Source organism: Anser brachyrhynchus (assembly GCF_964034855.1).
Source record: "Anser brachyrhynchus genome assembly, chromosome: Z".
NCBI classification, from domain to species: domain Eukaryota; kingdom Metazoa; phylum Chordata; class Aves; order Anseriformes; family Anatidae; genus Anser; species Anser brachyrhynchus.
In genome coordinates, this window is record NC_137697.1 from 48493797 (window position 1) to 48513763 (window position 19967).

The following is a 19967-nucleotide window of genomic DNA, read 5'->3' on the forward strand; positions in this document are numbered from 1 at the left end:
CATCACAGGAAGAACAAGTCATGGTGAAACGCCATGGTGTGCCAGCTGGGGGAACTTCCTTGCAGGCTGTTTTTTAGCACAGGCTGGCAACCACTACCACTGAAGTAGCCCTTGTGTTTCCAACGTCCCCACCTCGGAGATGAATTCATCATGGGCACAGTTACCTTTTGCTATCCTGAGACACCTAGGAGACACCGTCAAAAACAGAGTGGTGGTATCTTCCTGCTCCATCCCCAGGCACTGGGCTCACCCTCATTCCCCACCAGATGCCTGCCCTTTAAACGATGGTGCTTTTTGAAAGTGACTGTCTTAGGTGGAGATGTTGACAATTTGTGAAAAAATGATAGATGCAACACACACTAAGGAAAGCCCTTTCAGTACAAAGCTGATGCTCCAATGTCCACTATGGCTTAGTCAGTTTGCAGCTAAACCCTGCCGGTGAGCAGTCACGTCAGGGGGTCCCGCATGACCAGCATGGGACCAGAAGTGATCTTGCTGGGTTTGCAGCCCTGCCAGGCCAGAGTTGGCATGCTGTCAGAATTGCCAGGCAGGATGAAGGAGCAAGAGGCTGGGAGAAAAAAGTCCTTATTAGCAGAGTAACCTGGGGGCATGCTAAGTGCAAACAGACAGAAAGCTTCTCCCTCGGCAGCTCAGTCCAGGAGAGAAGTTGTGCAGGCAATGCAAAGACAGAGAGGCAATGCAAAGACTGAAGGCAGGGGAGAAGCAGCAAGGCTGCAGTGTGTGCAGCAGTTAGGGGGGTTAAGAGGTGATGTACACAGCTATGTTCCGGCACCACAGGTTTTGTGACTTGTAGGAAAACTTTTGTGCCCTGGTCCCAAAGTGCAATACAGGTATGTTGGTCTCATTCCCCCCTCCTTAGCAGGAACTGCAATTCTGCTACAGTGCATTTGCCTGGATTCTTATTTTTGTGGATGACTTCGTACTTCAGCCTGCATATGGCTTTTTAGAGAACCAACTTTGTGGAATCGGTAATGAAATTTTGATACAGACAATAGCCACCTCTTCCCAAAATCTTGCAGTCTTTGGAACACAATATCTGTTTGTTGATATTAAAAGATTATCTGTCCATCTGGATGCTTCAGTTGCATGAATGTCACTCCATCTCATTGCTGTACCTGTCCAGAGACAGCCTGACACATCTAGATACTGATCATTCTTGCTTTGCCTCTATATTGTTTTGGCAATGAAAAGAGATACAATCAGGAAGAGAAAAGAGGAATTAAACATTCTCCTACAGGTTTTAAAATGCTACCTGCCGCTTTCCTACATGCTCTGTACTGAAGAGTCTGGCATTTATAAATGGGACCATATAGGTCCTAACCGGAATAAAACCTAGTATATTTCTTATTCCTTCTAATCAGTTATGGCAAGATTCCCATGCTACACTGTATTGGTTTCACTTGAGCATATGGCCCTCCTTCCTTTCTGTGCAGAGCTGTGAGAGCCAGCTTTCTGTGGCACTGAATGTTTGCTACCCCTCTGCATGCTTTGTGCAGACTCTATACCTTGCCCTGCTACCGGCCTGTGATGTTGGCAGCTACTGAGCAGAAGGACCCAGGGGTAGGTGGTTCATAATGTCTTCAAGATACTGGGCCACTCAGTGAAGTCTGAAGTCTGCTGAAATGGCCTGATTCTCATGAGGATGGATAGGGGTGAAAATACCAGCCTGGGAAAAGTATGATCCTATCCTTTAGAAAGCACCCACAGAAATCACGATGCCATGTTCTGCTCAGGCCGTCTGTCTATATCAGAAGAGGAGCAGGGGCAAAGAACATATCCCAAGTCTCCTTTTCTGCAAATGACTATTGGGCTCAGAGAAGGGAGACTGGAGTCAATGTGGAGTGCTCTTTTAAAGTCGCCCTCAGTATCTTGTGCGGATCTGTCTTGCACATGGGTATGTACTTAGGATGCAGTCCCGTGCAGTCTGAATCAGGAAAGTGACTCAGACCCTTTGTGTGCTGTTTCATGAAACCACATGAGATAAGCCTGTGGTTTGGCTCCTGTCACTGATAAAAGCCAACACTCAGTGGCACGGGGAGAACAAGGACTGTGTATGACAGGAGCAGCAGCTAGCTTGACTACTTCTCACTGAGGAGACGAGGACGCCTGGGAAATTCAGGGAAGTCTTTTATTAAAACTCCTTGCATTATTTATCTATGGGCATGTGTTCCTGCCTGGCTGAAAGAAGAGTTACATCAGACCCACAGGTCCTCCTGCTTCTGTTTCCTATGTCAAAATTGGGCTTTTCACACTAGGAAGTGTGTAAGCCTGTGGCTCATCCTAGCAGATGCCTCTGAAGTTTAAAAGAGGAGGTTTTCATTTGAAATAGTTGCAGATAGCCGATAGTTGAAATAGTAACTAAATAGGAGTCCTGTCCACCGCTGCAAGGTGAAGAACTGGGGTGAAGTATCTTTAGAGGAAGGGCCTAGGGGCCAGAATGGGCTTGCTTGCTAATGTTTTGGTACAGATGGCTTGGAACCATTGCCTTCACACGATGAGGAGAGATCCTTGGGGAAGAAGTGTCTACCCATGAACTTCCCTCCTAAATGGTTTTACTTGTATTCAGTGTTAGCCGCACAGAGGTATGGTGGCTCCAGCTTCCTTTGATTGCTGTATTTTTGGTTTGTTTTCTGCACAACAACCTGTTTGGCTAGCTCTCAGCCTCGAAAAGGAGATGTGGTTCAGATGTGGTACTGCCCATCTCCTTCAAATTAAGCATGCAATCAAGAACCCTCCTGGCTGGAGCTTGTACATCTTCCTGCTACTTCACTGTGTCTGGCAACTCATTCCCTAGAAAGACTTAACTTTAACACAGACACAACTTTAACACAGGACATAGGGGTCACTGAAGTACTGAACAGAGCTCTCCGTGAAGAGAGTGCAAATCGGGTCTAGACTAGTTAGCAGTTTACATTACAGTACACAGCATACCCAGTAGAAATCATCACCCTACCTGGTAAGGTTTGGAAACTGCTCGAGCTTCTCAGGATTACCTGTTCTGAAAAAACTAGGTGCTATGTCTGAAGGGCAACTATTAGCACCCTCACCTTGAAGTGATATTTCAGCAAATAAATTCAGAATTAAAAGTTGCAAGCACTGTATGTCAAGCTACAGTTGTGCCATTTCCTGGAACAAGTAGAAAGTGTATATTGGCTCTTTTTTTTTCTTTCTTTCTTTCTTTTTTCTTTTTCCCCTCTGATGAGAAACTGAAGTAATTTTCCTCAATATTTAGTGGGGAGAAAGAAAATTCCCACTTGGCTGAAAGTAAAGCAAGTACTGACTTAAAGAAAATTACCAATGAAAATAAAGCTGGAATAGAAACTTAATTTCAGCTCTGCTGCACTGATGGGCTGTCATGAAAGAAGTATCTTTACAGTCGCACAGAGGATAATCACTGACAGGCTCATATCCAGCTATGTGGTCTCCTAAGAGAGCTCAAGGCTAAACCCAAATTGCTTGAAACATTTTCACCATGTTGTTTCCTTATTTTTCCTGGGACATTTTGCAGTATGTGAAGCAAGCCGTCTATGTAAATCTTTGCATTATCTGAGCTCTAAGTGTCTTGAAGCAGGGACAGTCATCTTCTGGGCATGTGTGTATAGCAAATAAGCTGGGAGGATCACCAGTAGCTTAGTGCTGTGCAAATCAATGGCCTTGAGGAGGACACGTTCAGGTACTTCTCTGAAGCCAGGTCTGAATGTTTTTGCACATACAGGGGAACTTCCTGATGCTACAAATTGCCTGAGCTGACAGCTGACCACCACCACTGCAAGAAAAATCCCAGCCTCACTGAAGTTGGTATCCTGAAGCTTCACTTCCATCATATCCCCTGTGAGTCTGTTTCTGCCTTAGTAACAACAGGGAGATGTTCACCGCATATTTATCTGTTTGTACAAAAAAAAAAAAAAGGAAAAAAAACCACCTTAGTCAATGCTAAGATTACATTTTATAACAAGTTACAGCATTGCCTACACGGTGTCTTCAGCCTGACAACTTTGCTAACGTTTTTCAGAGCCAGTTAGAAAACTAGGACAAAATCAGTGTTTTCACTCAGAAAACTCCTTCCCTCTTTGCAGAAATCTTTAATTACAGCTGCAAAAAAAAAAAAAAATCAGGACAGCTTTTTTTTTTATTTTTCCTCTTCTCCTCCCCCCCCCCCCCCCAGCTCCCCTCCTCCTTCCCAAAGACATCCTGGAAGAAATCACACTAATTTAGTGGATAAGCTGAATTCGATACATTTGTACGCATTTCAGATTTTCTTCAGTTATACCACAGACAAATTCTCCTGATATTCCCTGGAAGACATCAGACATCTACCTCTGTAAACAGAAGGTTTTACACATTGTGCATCCCTCCTGGGGTGATCAGACTTCCCAACTGCTTCCTGGATCGATGCCTATGTACACAGCACCAGGATCCACCTGGTGTTTCCAGGACTGATTGTTCCTGCATCTTTCCTTCTAGCCCAGAGTAGGGCTTGAGAAGGAAGTGGGATGAGAAGAGGGACTGCTGCATCCCCCCTTTCCATTGCCTAAGCAGCCGTTTTTCCAGCCAGCAGGGCTGAGGGCTGGTGGTGCTGCTGTGGTTCTCAGAGGAAGAGCCAAATTAGCCTTTGGAAACCTGTGTTTCCCCTCCAACACTGCAGAGCCAGTTTTGGCACCTCGCTCACTGTCCAGGGTGTGATTTCACGATACAGCCGTGCTGAATGCAGAGGATTGGGTGAGAGGCTAAGCCATGGACTGACCAGGATGGGACGGACATGCCTTCTGTTGGAGAAAATCAGTTAAATTCACTCAGACCACTTGAGCTTCACCATGGAGCTGTACTCCTTTTCTGCTTTCTCAGCTGCAGTGTTATGACTACGTGAACTAGTCACCATTTAAAATGCTCCATATACATAATACTTTCTACCTGCATAAGATATGGGGTCCTTATTTACTGCATTTCATAAAATAATGCATCAATATTTATTTAGATAGTCATCTGTATTTTTTCCTCCTAAAATCGTGAATTAATATCTGAATAATTCACTCCATTTCTGCTATTTTGTTAACACCTTATTCTTGCCTTATGAACAGTTTACTTTATTCCCTCATTTTATGAGAGAAATGGGTTTATAAGCTGCCCTTTAACTCTTTCCAGACTGGCTTAAAATGATCCTCTGCTTTATTTCTGAAGTGCTGGGGCCTAGTGCAATTCAGAACCCCCTGTTCTGGTCATGTAGTTTCTCTTTGCCTCCTTTCAGTGCCCTGGAGATTTATTTTTGTTTAGCTTTCTCTCTCCATTCAAATTGAGATTGCTATTATTAAGATGTGTTTAGAGAACAGAATTCCACTCTTTACTCTTTATTTTTGGCTTCTGGCTGACTATGCTTGATAATTACATGTAACCACTTCACTTTGTAATATATTCCCCATATTTCCCTTCCAGCTGACCTAACACTTTCATACAGTAACATACTACAAAGTTCACTAACCCTTTTTATCTTGAGGCATAATTGGGGCTCTGTGTTTCTGAATCTCTGAAGTCCACATCAATCCTTCTAAGCAAACTTCCTTTCAAATGCAGATAAAGTAGAGTACTTTTTCTCAACTCAATGAAGAAAGCTCCTTTGCCTTCTTTCTTATCTGCTTTATGATATCTGTTTCATAATTTTAAGTGGCGAGAAATCCTCTTGTTATCTTCCATGGCATTTAAAATGTGTGTTGAATTGAAAAGTAGTCTAATTGTATTTGATAGTGGGTGAATCAGCTGAACTGCCTGTTAACAGAATTGAATATATTCTGCCCCAAAAAAATCTGTGCAAATTTCCTTTGTACTAGCTTCTTTCACACATGACCGGCTGTGTTTGGCTGTACGAGGTCACTTTGTTTCACATTGCCAGTTAATATTAGATAGCAAAGGCACATGCACAAGCTCTAGAGGTCTCAGAAATGGTCATACTGTACGCAGGCTGTGCTGCGTGCACAGGTGGATGTGAGAGCTCTGGGCTGTACTCCTCTGAAGATGTGCTGGCAGGAACACCCACTCCAGGAGTCTCCCGCCTCTGATGTCCTGTTGGCCATGTCCATGTAACTGCTCCTATGGCTTGGGAAACGGATTTAGATTAAACATCACCTGTCTCCTCAAAATGACAAAAAGTAGCTAATTTTGTGTACAGCCCAGTCCACTACTCGGCCTCAGGTGTGCTGCAGCCAAGGGCTGCGATGCCAGTATGAGCAATTGCCTGTGCACGGCAGCTGCTTGAACCAGCACACCATTGTAAGAGAGGTGGTCACAGAGCCTGTCCCCCCTGGTTACCTTGATGGTACTGCCAAACTGACAACTGAGGTTGCGAGCTCTCCGTGACCTTAAGGCCCTGATCCAGGAAAGCATGAAGGATATGCTTCAGTTTGCCTTTTCCGTGCAAAGTACAGAAGCATGTCCTTAACATTAATCACATGCTGAACTTCTGTTGAAATCATTTTGCAAGGGATGAGGACAAACCCAGCAACTCTACAAATGGATCTTTGTTAAATAAAAATGCAGTTTTTATCTCTTAGGTCTCTGTTAATAGGTCTAGGATGTGGCTTTCTACTGAAATGTTTCAGTGAAAGTATAAATTACTTTGAAAGTCTCTATGAAATATTCCCTTTGTCCTTCCTCTTTTGCTATTTTCCATCAGCAATTCACCACAAAGAATGCATTTCCCACCAATTTGAAAATACAGCCAAGCAGCATCTTAATCTGCATTGTCTGTATGCCTGCGAGCTGTGTGTTTCAGAAAGTGTTGCTACTATTTTCCACTTTAGATCTGAAAGAAACTAAAAATAGCCAGACAGAAGGTACCTAATCAGCTTGGCAGCACATCTCTGTGCCATGGAAGATTTATTCTTATTCTTTGCAACTTGATCTGGGCACTTTAAGAATAAATGCTATCTAGCTTCCATGCCCAGAAATACATACAACCAAACATGGGTCTGGCTTATTGCATTCCAGGGCAGAAACATTTTGTTGCTGTGTTTTACACCTGTCTCCTAAGAGTTACATTTGTTTGGAAAGGCTACCTGTCTGGTGGGGAAACTCATTGTTTGTACCCCCACTGATCGAATCAGCCATATTCTGAGAAGAAAATGAAGAAAGATGCCGCAAACTCAATTCTTGCTCTGATAGGTACAGATTCTTCTGCAGGGCTGGCAAATGGCACATAGTATTCTCCCTCCCTGTCAAAAAAAAAAAAAATTAAAATAGGAAATAGGTATGGATTACAACTACCATATATTGCATAAATGCAATATTCTTTGCCAGATAATGTTTTTGTTCTAAATGGTTAGCATGACCTAATGAAAGAAGATGCATTTAATATATTATCAGTATCATTCTCCACATCAAAGGCAGAAATACAGTAATGCACATAAAAGGCAAAACAATGAAGGATTTTGGCTCTTGCTACCTTCTTCGGGAGGAATTTGCTTTGTACTGCAAAACCAGGATGTCAAGCAAAAGTAAAAACGGGCATTTTCACTCTCTTTGAGTTGGTGGGAAGTTTGCCATTGATTCTGAACCAGAATTTAACCCTAGGGACAGAGATTCAGATCTCTGGGATCGAAAAGGATGAGCTTGAAAGTAGGAATAAGATAAAGCTAAAGAAACAATGACTTCCTGAGTCTGCAAATAGCACGAAACAATTAGTCAGCAGTTTGCCCACTGCTTTGTGCATGGCATTTAATTAAAACAACTGGGGGTGGTGCAGGAGGGAAGAAGCACTGTACTCTATACAATACCTCCATACACGTTGGTGGGCAGTTTTCTAACTTTACAGGCTTACTTGCAATAAGCCCTGAAAGTGCGAATAGTTTTCCTATATGTGAATTATAGGTGCCATATTAAAATTGTCAGGAAGATCCTACCATAAATATTTTGAGAGGTGTGAAAGCTTACTATTATCATTTGCACCTGACATGCATACACAAAGTTGGCAGATTCCAGATTCACTCAGTATTTTTAAGACTCGGATTAATAGCAATAGGGGCTTTCCAGGGTTTTAAATACCAGTCTCTTCAGAATTTATGGGCAAACTTTACAAGTAGAGATGGCTATATGCGCATCAGTGTGGGCAAACTTTGCAGGTAGAGGTGCCCTTTAGCGCACTTTTTATCACTAACAGACCAACCACACCGCTTGTGCAAAGCACACTGGGCACAGTTTTGCTAGATATCCCGAATCAGAAGACGGCACAGGCACCCCGAAACAAGAAATCGAGTCAAGAGGCAATGCCAGGGTCAGTCTGAAGCCAGACGGACAATGAAGGGGGGCTTTGGGGAAGAACCGCAACACCCAGTAGTGTCTTCTTTTGGGGGAGCTGCAGGCAGGCGGGCAGGGCAAGGGGCAGGCAGTAGCAGGGCAGGGCCCGGAGGCAGGGGCCAGGCTGGGCAGGGCAGGGGCCGGGCAGGGGCCGGGGCGCGCGGCGGGCAGCTCCGGGGCGGGACGGGGGGCGCAGCCGCCGCAGCCCCCCGGGGCCGGTCCGGGGCTGGAGCGGGGTCTCGCCGCGATGCGGGCGGCGGGGAGCGGGGGTAAGGGAGCCCCCCCACCCCTCCCCCGGCACCGCAGCCCCACCGCCCGCCCCCGGTGCGGCTGGCCCCGCGCCCTCCCCTTCCTCCCCCCCGCCCGGAACGGGACCCTTTAAGAGGAGGGGGCAGCGGCTGGAGGGTTTGGCCAGGGGACGGGGCCGCTCCTGCGAGGGCTCCGGGATTGGGTCGCCCGGGCAAAAGAAAGAAAAAAAAAAGAAAAAAAAAAGGAAAATAAAAAGCAGAAAGGGAATTAAAAAAAATAAATAGGGGTGGAAGCAGGCGAAGAGGGGAGGAAGGAAAAAAAAAAAAAAGGAAAGGAAAGGAAAGCTGTCCCCAAACTGTGCCAACTCCGAGCGAGCAGGGATGGTGCACCCCGGCTGGGTCTGCTTGCTGCACAGCTCCCTCCTCCTGCTGGCCAGAGCGCGGCAGAGCCGCGGCGCCTGCCCGCTCGGCGGAAAGGTAACCGGGGGGGGACCGGACCGGCCCCGAGCAGCCGCTGGGGGGGCGCGGAGGTGGCGCGGGGGGGCGCGGAGCCGCCGGGGCTGGGGGCTCGGGGGCGCCGGGGCTCGGGGCGTCGCGGGGCTCTGGGGAGCGGAGTGATGGAGAGGGGTGCGTCGCTGCCTTTGCACCTGAATCCGCGCCCCGTGCTTCGCTTTCCGCCCGTGGGGAGCCGCCCCGAGGCCCGACGGCCCGGTGGGAGAGAGGGAGATCCCGGGAGGAGCCCGAGCAGGACTTTTTTTTTTTTTTTTTTTTTTTTTTTTTTGCGTGATTTGCTGCCAGCTTCCCTCTCAGGGTAGCCTGTTGGCTGACTGCTTTCCCCTGAGCACGGTGGAGCAGGTTCAGACCAGCGAGTGACGGTGCCCTGTAAGCAGAAACGCAGTTATAAGTGGTGTTGGGTTTTGTTTGTGCTCCCGGTTGATGAACCTGACTGCTGTAACCAGCCCAGGTGGACAGAAAGCACAGCCGAGCGTGCTCTGTGCTGCGAGTTAGGAGTGATGCTCTGGCCAGCGTGAGCCCTGCGTGTAGGGTGTCATTTCCACTGAAAATCAGGCACAGAGGGGAAAAAAAACAAAACAGTTTTCATAGATTCATAACTTTTCACTGAAGTTTCTGAACTGACAGCACAAGAAATCATGTAGGAAAAGTCTTCCTGGACTCATTTTGCCTTAATGCATCTGTTAAAGTTGACAGAACGTCCGTGCTCTCTGGTGGCATCTGCTTGGACCTGGAAGCAGCCTGACCAGCAGTGAGGGACATGTATCTCACACCACTTTTGTTCTCCTCCCTGGACGGGGTTACCTGCACCAGCACAGCTGACACAGGGAACAAGAAGCCCTTAGAAGGGAGCGCAAAGCTGCTGCGCTAGAGAGGTGCCAAACGCACAGTGGGCTCAGTGCGGGGTAGGTGCTGAGGGAGAAGGCTTGGTAGCTACAAGAAAGGCAAGGGATGCTCGGTGACCTTTCTTCTGTCTCTCACTTGCTCACACTCCTGCATGAATCCCATTTCCCTCGCTGCCTCCGTCTGATCATGCTGGTCTCCCTGCAGCCACCAAAGCTGAGATGCCTCCTCTGGTGACCCAAGAGTTAGGGCACAGTGACTCAACTGTCTGTCAATCTACGTGTGCCTCACCAGAAGCATCTGCCTGAGCTTGGATTAGGCAGAGCCTGACCCCTGCCTTGGGGAGGATGCCTTGGCACCTTGTTTGTGCCTGGAACCACGCTGTCAACTGGTTTTGTAGGTGGCCAGCTGTGACAGTCGTAGCACAGATCAAGCCTCTGGAGCAGGTGCCCCCTTCCTCTTCAGGGCATGAAGCGTAACAGCTTGGGCTAGTGTGACTCTGCCGTGAGGAGCTGGAGGGAACAGGAAAAAAAAAAAGGAAGAAACTGTGCAGAAAAAGTTGTAGTTACAGACGTGGCTAATTCGTTAATTTGGTAGGACAATGCAGGGAGTTTTCCTTAGGAGCCAGTGGTGGGACCTGCGTCAGTTGCTGGCAAAACTGGAGGTGAAATATGTTAATGGCACCTCATTACCTGCTGGTTATTCTGTCATTAAAATGCGAGGCCACCTGTAGTTCTGGTATTGGCAGGCTGTTTCCTGGGGTCATTAGGAGAGCGGTGGTAACCATGTCACCTAGGAATGACAGCATCTGCCTTATCTGCAGAGGTGTTAAACATGTCCTTAGAAGTGTTTATACCAACCCCTGAAAAAAAAAATAATGTTCCTCTTTGCCCCTGCATTATCAAGGAAGTCTTTTCTTGTGCTCATTTTTATCCAAATTCTTGATAGGAACTTCTGTGCATTTTCTTACCTATCTAGATTACAGGGATGCCTTTCTTCTTCTTGTCAGTCACCTAAAGCTCCTATTGTGAATGAAATATGTGCATCAGTGTCTGAAAGAGACAAATTGCTATTTTAAAGAGTGAGCATACAATTCTTTAGAGGCCTTTTCATCATCATTCCATATTATAATTAAAGCTGCAATCAATAATGAGCCCCATCATTCTTTCTTTCACAGAAAAAAAAAAAAGACTTTGAAAACAACCTAAAATAAAGTATGTTGGAATCCTTTGGATTATATTGCAGTTACTAAGTAATGCAGTCTGGTGGTGCTTTCTTTTAGCTAAACGTTGGAGTGTATTGGTAAATTTAAAGCCAGAATCCAGAGATTTACAGCAGAATGCTTGTGGTTGTAGGTGGTTAATGTTTTATGATGCGTTGCTTCTGATAAGGGACCAGTTAATTTAAATGGCTGCTTCTCCCACACATATTTACTTCAGTAGAGTAAGTGATGTCTGCTGTCAGTCCTCAACTTATTAGTTAAAAACTTGTGTTTTATTTTTCATTTCTGGCAAGTGGAGACTGAATTTGTGTTCTGTGAATAGCTGTAGTCAGCGCAGTGTTTATCCATGGGTGAGTTCTGCTTACAGTCTTAGCTGACTTTTAGAGTGTCAGCAATGTAAATGGGCAAAAACTCAAGAGAACAACTGTTAAAAATGAGCCTAGCATTTCTGCATGCATTACTGTAGCTGCATGGGGCACTTTATGTGGTGAGTAAAGACATGGTCTTTGCCTCAGTTAGGTATAAATGAACATGACAAGATACGACACCAGGACAGGTAAGAAGAAGGGAGAAAGCCATATAGGGAGGGCTATAGGGCTCTCTGCCTGGGTGAAATACTGCATGCCACATGCTCTGGCTTCTGTAGCAAGAAAAAAAAAATTAAGAGCATATTGTGGATTGAGAAACAAGGCAATCTTGGGCTGATGTATGGAAGACATGGCTGTGGAGCCGAGTATGAGGGTTCAGGGTCCTGAAAGACACTGAAGCAGAAGAAAGCACCTATCTGCACAGCGTGTGATGTGCTTTGAGCTGAAAAAATTATAGTAAACATAAATGAGAGACAGAAGATAGAAGCCAGCAGAAGTGATGTGCCTTGCTCAGTCATGTAGGCAGACCTTGGCCAGGTTTCCTGTGCCTGGAGTTCATATCCACTTCCTAACTCTTTGGACAGCAGCTCTCCTTCCCCTCAGGGCTTTCGTTCCTGGTATCCCCACAACATTTTCCTCTTGCGACTATTCATTAATATTATTATTAATTTTCATCACTCTGTTACTCCTTTTCTAGATGTTCAGGGTACTGTCACTAGATGCATTCTTTGTTTCTCCTGTTCTTCATAGAATTATTTTCTGGATGTTTACCATTATTTTATGGTCAGTACATCATCTGGCCCACTTTGAACTAGTTTCTCATAATAAAGAAGACAGATCCTGCTTGGCATTACTCTTCCAGCAGGATTATTGCTGCATTACCTGAAATGATTTGTGCTGTCTGACAAATGCAGTAGAATTTGCGTACCTGAAGACCACAGGTTGCTTTCCCTGGTGGTCCTAGAAATGCTGCTGGAAAAGCAAGCTACTGGGAGTAATTACAGTGAACTGAATCTGAGTCTTGGTGCTTTTTTTTCTGAAATCTGAAAAGAGAAACATTCCGGAAATATAAAGAAAATACCTCCCAGTCATAGCCTCTGCTCTGTTGAAACAGATAGAAGGAAGGCAAGGGGTCACTGGAGTTTTCACGGCCACCCATGAATGATTGGCTTCCTGGTTTGAGAGCGATGTTGGGATAGGAGCTACCATGCTGTGGGTTGAGCTACCACTCCATAGTATGTCACTTTACTCTCCCATTCTTCAAGCTTTCTTGTTCTTTCTCGGACCCTTCTTCAGCTGCTGGGGAACAAGACCTTGATGTGCACCACATTTTTCCAGGGTTTCTGCAATGCCTGATGCTGTTGTCCTCTCGCTTTGAGGAAGCGTTATCTATCTGTACATGCCCCCATCCATTCTCGGAGTGGGTGACTGTGCAGCCGTGGTGAGGTCACTGCCATCTCATGGCAGGGGGTGGGTCCCATAGGTCTATGTGTCCCTTTGACAGTGTTATCTTAAGCAGCTCCTTTTCCTTCTCCCTCATTCCACTGCCACTTCATAGTGCTTCATGTGCTGTCAATCTTAAGAAACCGAGCTGGCTGGAGAAAAGCCTTTTTCTTCCTCATTTGTTTTTTGTTTTGTTTTGGTTTTGTTCCAAGCAATCTGTGGTTCCCTAACCAGTTCACAGTATGTTCCCCTGGGGAGATGAGGTAGCGGAAGACACTATGCCATCATACTGCACAGCCAGAAATAACTTGATGTAGGACTCCTTAGCGGGCAGCTAAACTTAGGCACAAAGGATATATGCTATGGCAGAGAACATGTGCTATGCATTGTGCAGTGTTACATCAAATCTTGGTGCAACAACAAAATGAGAGACCTCATTCAGGACTGCCACTCTCTTCCTTATGCTGCTCCTCCAGTTCTTCCCTTGCTCCATGTTTTTGCTATAACGTGTAGTGCAATGTGTACCACCCGTAAACTGGGGAGCAGAGACAGAAATATGCGTAACAGTCTATATGTGAACCTGGCTTTTTTGTTAGTACACTACTGAAAGTGAAATTCCTGGAGCTGCCCAACCCAACTCTCCCTTCAGCCTCCAGGATACCACTTTCACAGCAGTTTATGCTGGTTTTAAAGCACCCCTTGCTGAGGTAAGAGTTGTGTAGAAGGATCCTGCTACAAAGGGAAATAGGGTTGTAGCACCTTTATCTACTGCACGTTCTTAGGGAAATGAGGTGAGAGAGAGGGGCTGCCAGTCACGGCACATGCTGCGATGCTGAGCAAGCCTTGGCACTGCTCCTGTGCTATCTCACAGCCACCTAGAGCGTTGTTTAACAGCTCCCCTTTTACGGTCTTGGGGAGAGATTATGCCCTTGCCTTTCCCTTTCTGAAGCTGGACTGAAACATATGTGAGCTCCAGGAGGCACACTGGGACGTGAGAGGTTTCCCAGGTTGGAAGCAGACCTGTCCTCTGGCCCTCACACCAGCTCTGGGCAATGTGTGAGACCCTGGGCAGTCTGAGAAGAGAGATTTCCATTGCCTTTGGGACAGGCTGCAGCTGTTGGTGTGGAAGTGCCTGCAAAGTGCTAAGACATTCTGTTGCGCAAGCTCTCGGTCACTACAAGAGGAGCGAAAAGTTCGCTGGGTCTCAGCCTTCTTTCTTTTGCTACCTGTGCTGTAGGCTCCGAAGTGTGACTGGTTTGCTCTGTGCGTGGTGGTCTGTGTAGTCTGACAGTGGTACCACTAATAGCTAGCAGTATTACCCTGCTTTCAGTATCAGATTGCAAAAGGTATGGGGATTTACAGAGCAAAAAATCATGAGGCTGCAGTGCCAAACACCCTTCCAGCTGCGCTGTGTACAGTGGTCTGGAGCCGCACTGTCACTGGCTGGTGCCATCCATTTGGGCTTGAGTCTGCCGGGTGGCTTTATTCAGGAGCTGAACTGAGAATGTAAGAGGACCGGTGGCCACTTGTTCCTTACAATTCCTGTGGTTATGCCTGCTCCTGCATGTACATGATCAGACTTGCGTGAAGTGAAGGAGTGTTGACCTCCTAATCTCATACTGGTCCCAGATGCCTCTTCTGTCTTTTTACTTGCTGGCTGCTGTCTACGTCCAGTTTGTTTCTCACAACAAAGGTGTGTCTTTACATTTTACCTGCTGGCTAAGGGCAAGAGGGAACCCAGTCTGGTTTTCCTTCTTGCTTTCCTGTCTATATTTGTTTTCTCATATTCTTTCTCAGTCTATGTCAGATTCATACTAGTCATACTAGTTCATACTGTATCTTCCTTCTGTCTCACTGCTGCATTATATTCATTCTCTTCCTCCCATGGTCTTCAGGAATGTTTTTATGGCCTGCAATTTAGAAGGGTGTTTCAGGACCATCTGATAGGATGCAAAGATGTAGCACAGTGTTACCAAAACTTGGGTCTCTGAGATATCCTTCAGACCTTTGAAGTGCCACAGAAGTGTCTGAAGACCTCTTTGGTATTTACTTGGCTTTTCAGTCTGTGCTGGTGATCTACACTGCTCACTTCTCTCAAGTTCTGCCTGATCTGCAGCTTGGGCTCGATATAGAGAGCTCTGGGAGAGGCTTGTCCAGGATGAACCATTGCAGACTGATCTTTAAGATTAACCTTTTTGACCCTGGTTCTTCAGCAGAAATATATAAGCAATGTGTTTCTAATAAATTCCTCCAAGCAGCCTGTTCTGCTTTTGGCAGTCAGGCAGGTATCTTAGATCAGCACACATGCACACTTAGCCTTGGAGCTGAGGTTAAAGTTATCTGCTGGCTAAAGACTGACCAGATGTTTGAGTGCATCTGGAAGCCTGTCCTCTTACTTAAACAAGCCAAGGCTCCTGTCTGCGCAGAGAGATAGAAACTGTGTCCATCATTCTAGCAGGGACTACTGCACCAGTGGTGGGTGTCGTGCCTGCTGCTGGTGTAGTGTGACTTGGCAGGATCTGTTTTGCCCTATCTGCTCTCCTTTCCTGGGGGACTGCTTAGGGCCTAAGCCCCCACCACACTGATGTTCTTAAGGATGGTGTGAGGCACATTTTGCAACAGAACAAACAGCATCTGATTCTGAATTCATGAGGGTTTTGAGACACTTTTTTGAAAAAAAGACAAATCTAAAGAAATAAGCTTTTTTGTTCCCTGTTTTAAAAGGGTATGCCCTGGAACCACAGGCTAGATTTGGCCTGTGGAGTTTCTTTAAGTATTTTCCAAGGTATTACATATGCTTCTCTCCTCCTTAACAAGAAGGAGAATTGGGCCAATGGGTCATGTCTTTGTGTTTATCTGCCATGTGCCACATGCTTGTAAAACAGTATTGCTACCTGCTCCATCAAGACTGTCTGCCAAATTATATCTTGTGTTACTGATTTGTTTAGAGCCTTGTTCAGAGTGGAAAGTTCTCCAGAGATGCTGCGGCACCCTCTGAGCGGGTGTCACGGCAGTTTCTTTGAGGCAAGCCTTGCTGTGCTGAAGTGAGAGGTCCCTAGGTGAAGATGACTGAAACCTTGCTGACCCACTCTACTTCAGCAAAGTGATGGCAGCTTTTGAGTTGATAAATGGTGCAAGCTGGATAAGTATGCTGCCAAGAGCATGGCCTGCTTGGGCTGTGCCCTGTTGCTAGTTTTGGCATACGCTGGGGTGATGAGTTGGGATGCCGTTTCTGTTGAGCAGCCGTGATGCTGCCTTTCAGGAGGAGAAAGCTGGGGCCACGCTTATTATGCTTTTAATTAATGAAAATTGATTTTAAGTCTCAAGGCCTGAGAAGGGTAGTCAAAAGGACTCTGTATGAGCGAAGCCTCTTCAGGGAAAGTCCATGCTGGCAAGCTGTAGAGCCAGGTGGCCTGCTGGTTTGGCACTATGTTTCCCTTGAGCTGGGGGCCTGGCATGTATGTCTGTCTATACTCAGCTGTGTCTCCCTCTACCCCGGCAGAGCGAACTGAACTCCTTCCTGTGGACCATCAAGAGAGATCCCCCATCTTACTTCTTTGGCACCATCCACGTCCCGTACACCCGTGTCTGGGATTTCATCCCAGAGAACTCCAAGAAGGCCTTCCAGCAGAGCCACATTGTGTACTTCGAGCTGGACCTCACTGACCCCTACACCATCTCTGCCCTCACCAGCTGCCAGCTCCTGCCGCAGGGGGAGAACCTCCAGGACGTGCTGCCCCGTGACATCTACCGCCGGCTCAAGCGACACCTGGAGTACGTCAAGCTCATGATGCCATCCTGGATGACCCCAGACCAACGGGGCAAAGGGCTGTACGCTGACTACCTCTTCAATGCCATTGCTGGCAACTGGGAGCGGAAGAGGCCAGTGTGGGTGATGTTGATGGTGAACTCTCTGACGGAGGTAGACATCAAGTCGCGAGGTGTTCCCGTCCTGGATCTTTACCTGGCCCAGGAAGCAGAGCGGCTGAGGAAGCAAACCGGTGCTGTGGAGAAAGTGGAGGAGCAGTGCCACCCGCTGAATGGGCTGAACTTTTCCCAGGTGAGACGGAGAGGCCTGCAGGGTGGCACGGGGCGCCAGGCTGGCTGCGGTGGAGGACATCCTGGCAGCAAGGGCACAGGGCAGAGGTGTGGGGAAGGTGCTCTCCACACATGCCACCTGGAGACTCGCGCTTGTTCCCCCCAGCCCACGCCTCTCCCTCTGCCCTGGGGAGAGTTTCCTAACCATAGGAGTACAGGCCACATCCTAAATTCGTTTAGAGCTGGCCTGGGGAAATCCCTCTCCTCTTCCCTGGGAAGCCTCGGGCAGGCTCCACCCTGAGTGACACCGGACCTTTGGATGTCTGCTCTCTGACCCTGCCAGGCGCATTCACAGCAGCAGCCTGGGGCAGGCTGGGACTCAGTGTCTAAACTTGCTTTTGTAATAGCTAGTTAAGGAGAAAGGTGTAATTGCCTGGGGGGAGAGGGGGCACCGTGAGTAAATTTGGGGCGAACTGCTGGTTGCAAAAGTAGCTCAGTGGACTTCTCAGTGCCCTGAGGAATAGGGGCCCACCCTCTTTATTGGAAAGAGTGTTTTTTTCTTCCTTCTTTTTTTCTTTCTTTTTTCTCCTTTGAAGCCAGGTGAGGGTCAGTACTTCCCTCCTGTCGGGGGCTTCATGGGTTAGTGCAGGCTTTTGTGAACGTGTGTGTTCAGACCAGCTGCATTTTAACACAGGTGTTCATGCAGTGTCATGCCAGGCAAGCTGAACAACCTCAGATCAGTCATGGGGTCTCCCGTCTGGACTAACTATGGCAGGGAGCAGTGTGTGCTGTGGCCCCAGCCTGTTTGGTGGGATCACAAGCATCCAGAAGGTCATCCTCTGGCCTGGGATAGCTTTGCTGCAGGAAGGTGCCGTTTGAGGGAGAGAAAGCAGCACGTGCTTAGGGACAGATGAGGCCTGGTGTTGCAGCATACCCTGTTAGCCCAGGCTGGAAGGACCTTTTGTCTTGCATCTGGGGAGCACTACTGATGCCTGGCCCTTCTCCCTGCATCCTGAGGCCTGTCCTGTCACTGCTGCAGTCTCCCCATGGTGGAATTGAAGGAGCAGAAGGGGAGGTGCAGCCCAACAGGGGCTGGGACAAACATCAGGGATGCAGCCACCCTGGCCAGTCTTCCCTGGGCCCACCAGTGCAGGGAGCAGAGGGTGTATCACTTATACAGTCCTTAGTTGTGGGTGAATCACTCTCACTTCCATCATTTGGAGCTCAGCAGCCCCTCTGCAAGTCTTCAGCCTTGCTTATCTGTGCTCCGAGTCCCTGTGCTCTCACTGTCCGCTCTCAGCTGCTGCTGCCCCAAGAACAGGCCGGGCATTCCCATTTGCTCCACCTCCTATCTGGCTGAGGCTTTATTAACATCATTCCCTGTGTTTTTCTTTGGCTGGCAGTGCCCCTTTGGTTTAGCACATTAGAAAGGGTGGGCTGTGTGCTTTCTCCACTGCCTTACAAGGCGGTGGCAGGGAGGCTGGAAAACGTAGGTTGCAAATCACGGCCTGGTTAAGCCCGCGCAACTGTTGACATTTACTTCGGGCCTTCACACAGCCTTTTTCAAAGAGCGTCTGTTGGTGTGGTGTTTTCCAAGCAGGAAAAATATCAGCCAGGAAGCCACGTGGGGTGGGGACACAGACCTGCAGCACACAGAGAGTTGCCCAACCTTGTGATGTTGACTGAAAGCCTTGTGAGACGTCAGAGCCCAGCTGAGGGGTTCAGGGTAACCAGCACTGCAGAGGAAACAGCTATTGTGAAAAACCACAGCCTTTGATTGCCCTGCTAAGTGGGGGAGTGCATGTGAGATGCCGCTCCTCCCGTGCCTACTGTTTGGGCAAAGCAGCTGACCTGCAGGGAGAAGGAGCATGCTCTCCCGTGTGGGAGCAGGTCTGGAGCAACTAATGCACCGTAAATTCACTCCCTTCCTTCTGCCCACTACTAACTTTCCCGTACAGGCAAGCTTGAGGAAAAAGAACCACAGGATGTTTTTTTTTTTTTTTTATGTTTCTAAGCCAATTTCATGGTTGTTTCACATCCTGACTTGCGAACTGCTATGGTTGGCAATTCTGTAAATCCTTGATTTAAGAGCTTTCTTCTCAGTTTGTTCAAGCAGTTGAGTTAATTATGTGTTTAATATAAATCAAACAAAGACTTTGAAATAGGCTCTTTGAAATTGATTTCCTTTGTTTTTATGCCACTATTTGGGAACCCCCAGTATCAGACCACTTCTGTGTCTGCCTTTCAAGTGAACAACAAATACACAGGGATGACTTATAAAACTCTTAGGAGAATGAGGATGCAAAACCATATAGAGTGGTCTAATCCTTTGAAAGCAATGCTTTTTGTTGCAGCAGAGTCACAGAGAGATGATTTACTTGGCAGAGTCACAACTTTAGCACTCTCAGTTTACATTTTTGCACAAGGCTTGCTCTTTCTTCCATTTGTGATGTGCTCTGACAGCTGGTTGTGCTACCTGGTGATGAGGACTTGCAAGCAGTATGTTGCTATTAGCTAGGTCCCTTTTTGTACCTGTATGATCTGAGAAGGCCTTGTTGGTCTGGTTTTACAAGTGCAGATGAAGGTTTGAAGCAGTTTAGCATTGATTACCTCCCTGGGGCTGCCCAACTCCCAGGAACTGCAGGGTCCAGACAAACCCAAGCTAGCGACTTCCCTCTTCTCCCAGTGTGGAAGAAGGAGTAAGCACTCCCTGTCATGGGGCTCTTTCTCTTTGGCTGTACTTATTCCAATTTCCTCTTTATCTTTTGTTTTATGACTCTCTTATTTTACCTGCCAAGTCTCTCTGTTATTGCTCAACTTGGGCTGGCTGCCCACATAGCTAGGATGTAAAAGTATCATTTCTATATGGTACATCATGTTGTGTGCACAACCCATACAGTATTTTACTGCCTCCTCAATCCCTCTCTCTTGTTCCAAGATCTAGGCAACTTTGGTGAATATGGGAAAGATCAGTGTGTCTCCATGGTG

General features: G+C 47.1%; 1 protein-coding gene across 5 annotated transcripts in view; it reads left to right on the forward strand.

Annotated features, from left to right (window-relative positions):
• The first annotated feature begins 8583 nt into the window (after positions 1–8583).
• The window catches only part of LOC308185494 (metalloprotease TIKI1-like), a 78500-nt gene continuing 67116 nt past the window's right edge, over positions 8584–19967 (forward strand). For 2 of the 5 annotated variants that reach the window (XM_080573678.1, XM_080573679.1), the window contains exons 1-2: positions 8584–9029; positions 16444–17001. In XM_080573678.1, coding sequence (XP_080429804.1) covers positions 8934–9029; positions 16444–17001 — 654 coding nt within the window. In that variant the 5' untranslated portion in view covers positions 8584–8933. The remainder of the gene's footprint in view (positions 9030–16443; positions 17002–19967) is intronic. The other 3 variants (XR_013943417.1, XM_080573676.1, XM_080573677.1) reach the window with 3 other exon arrangements.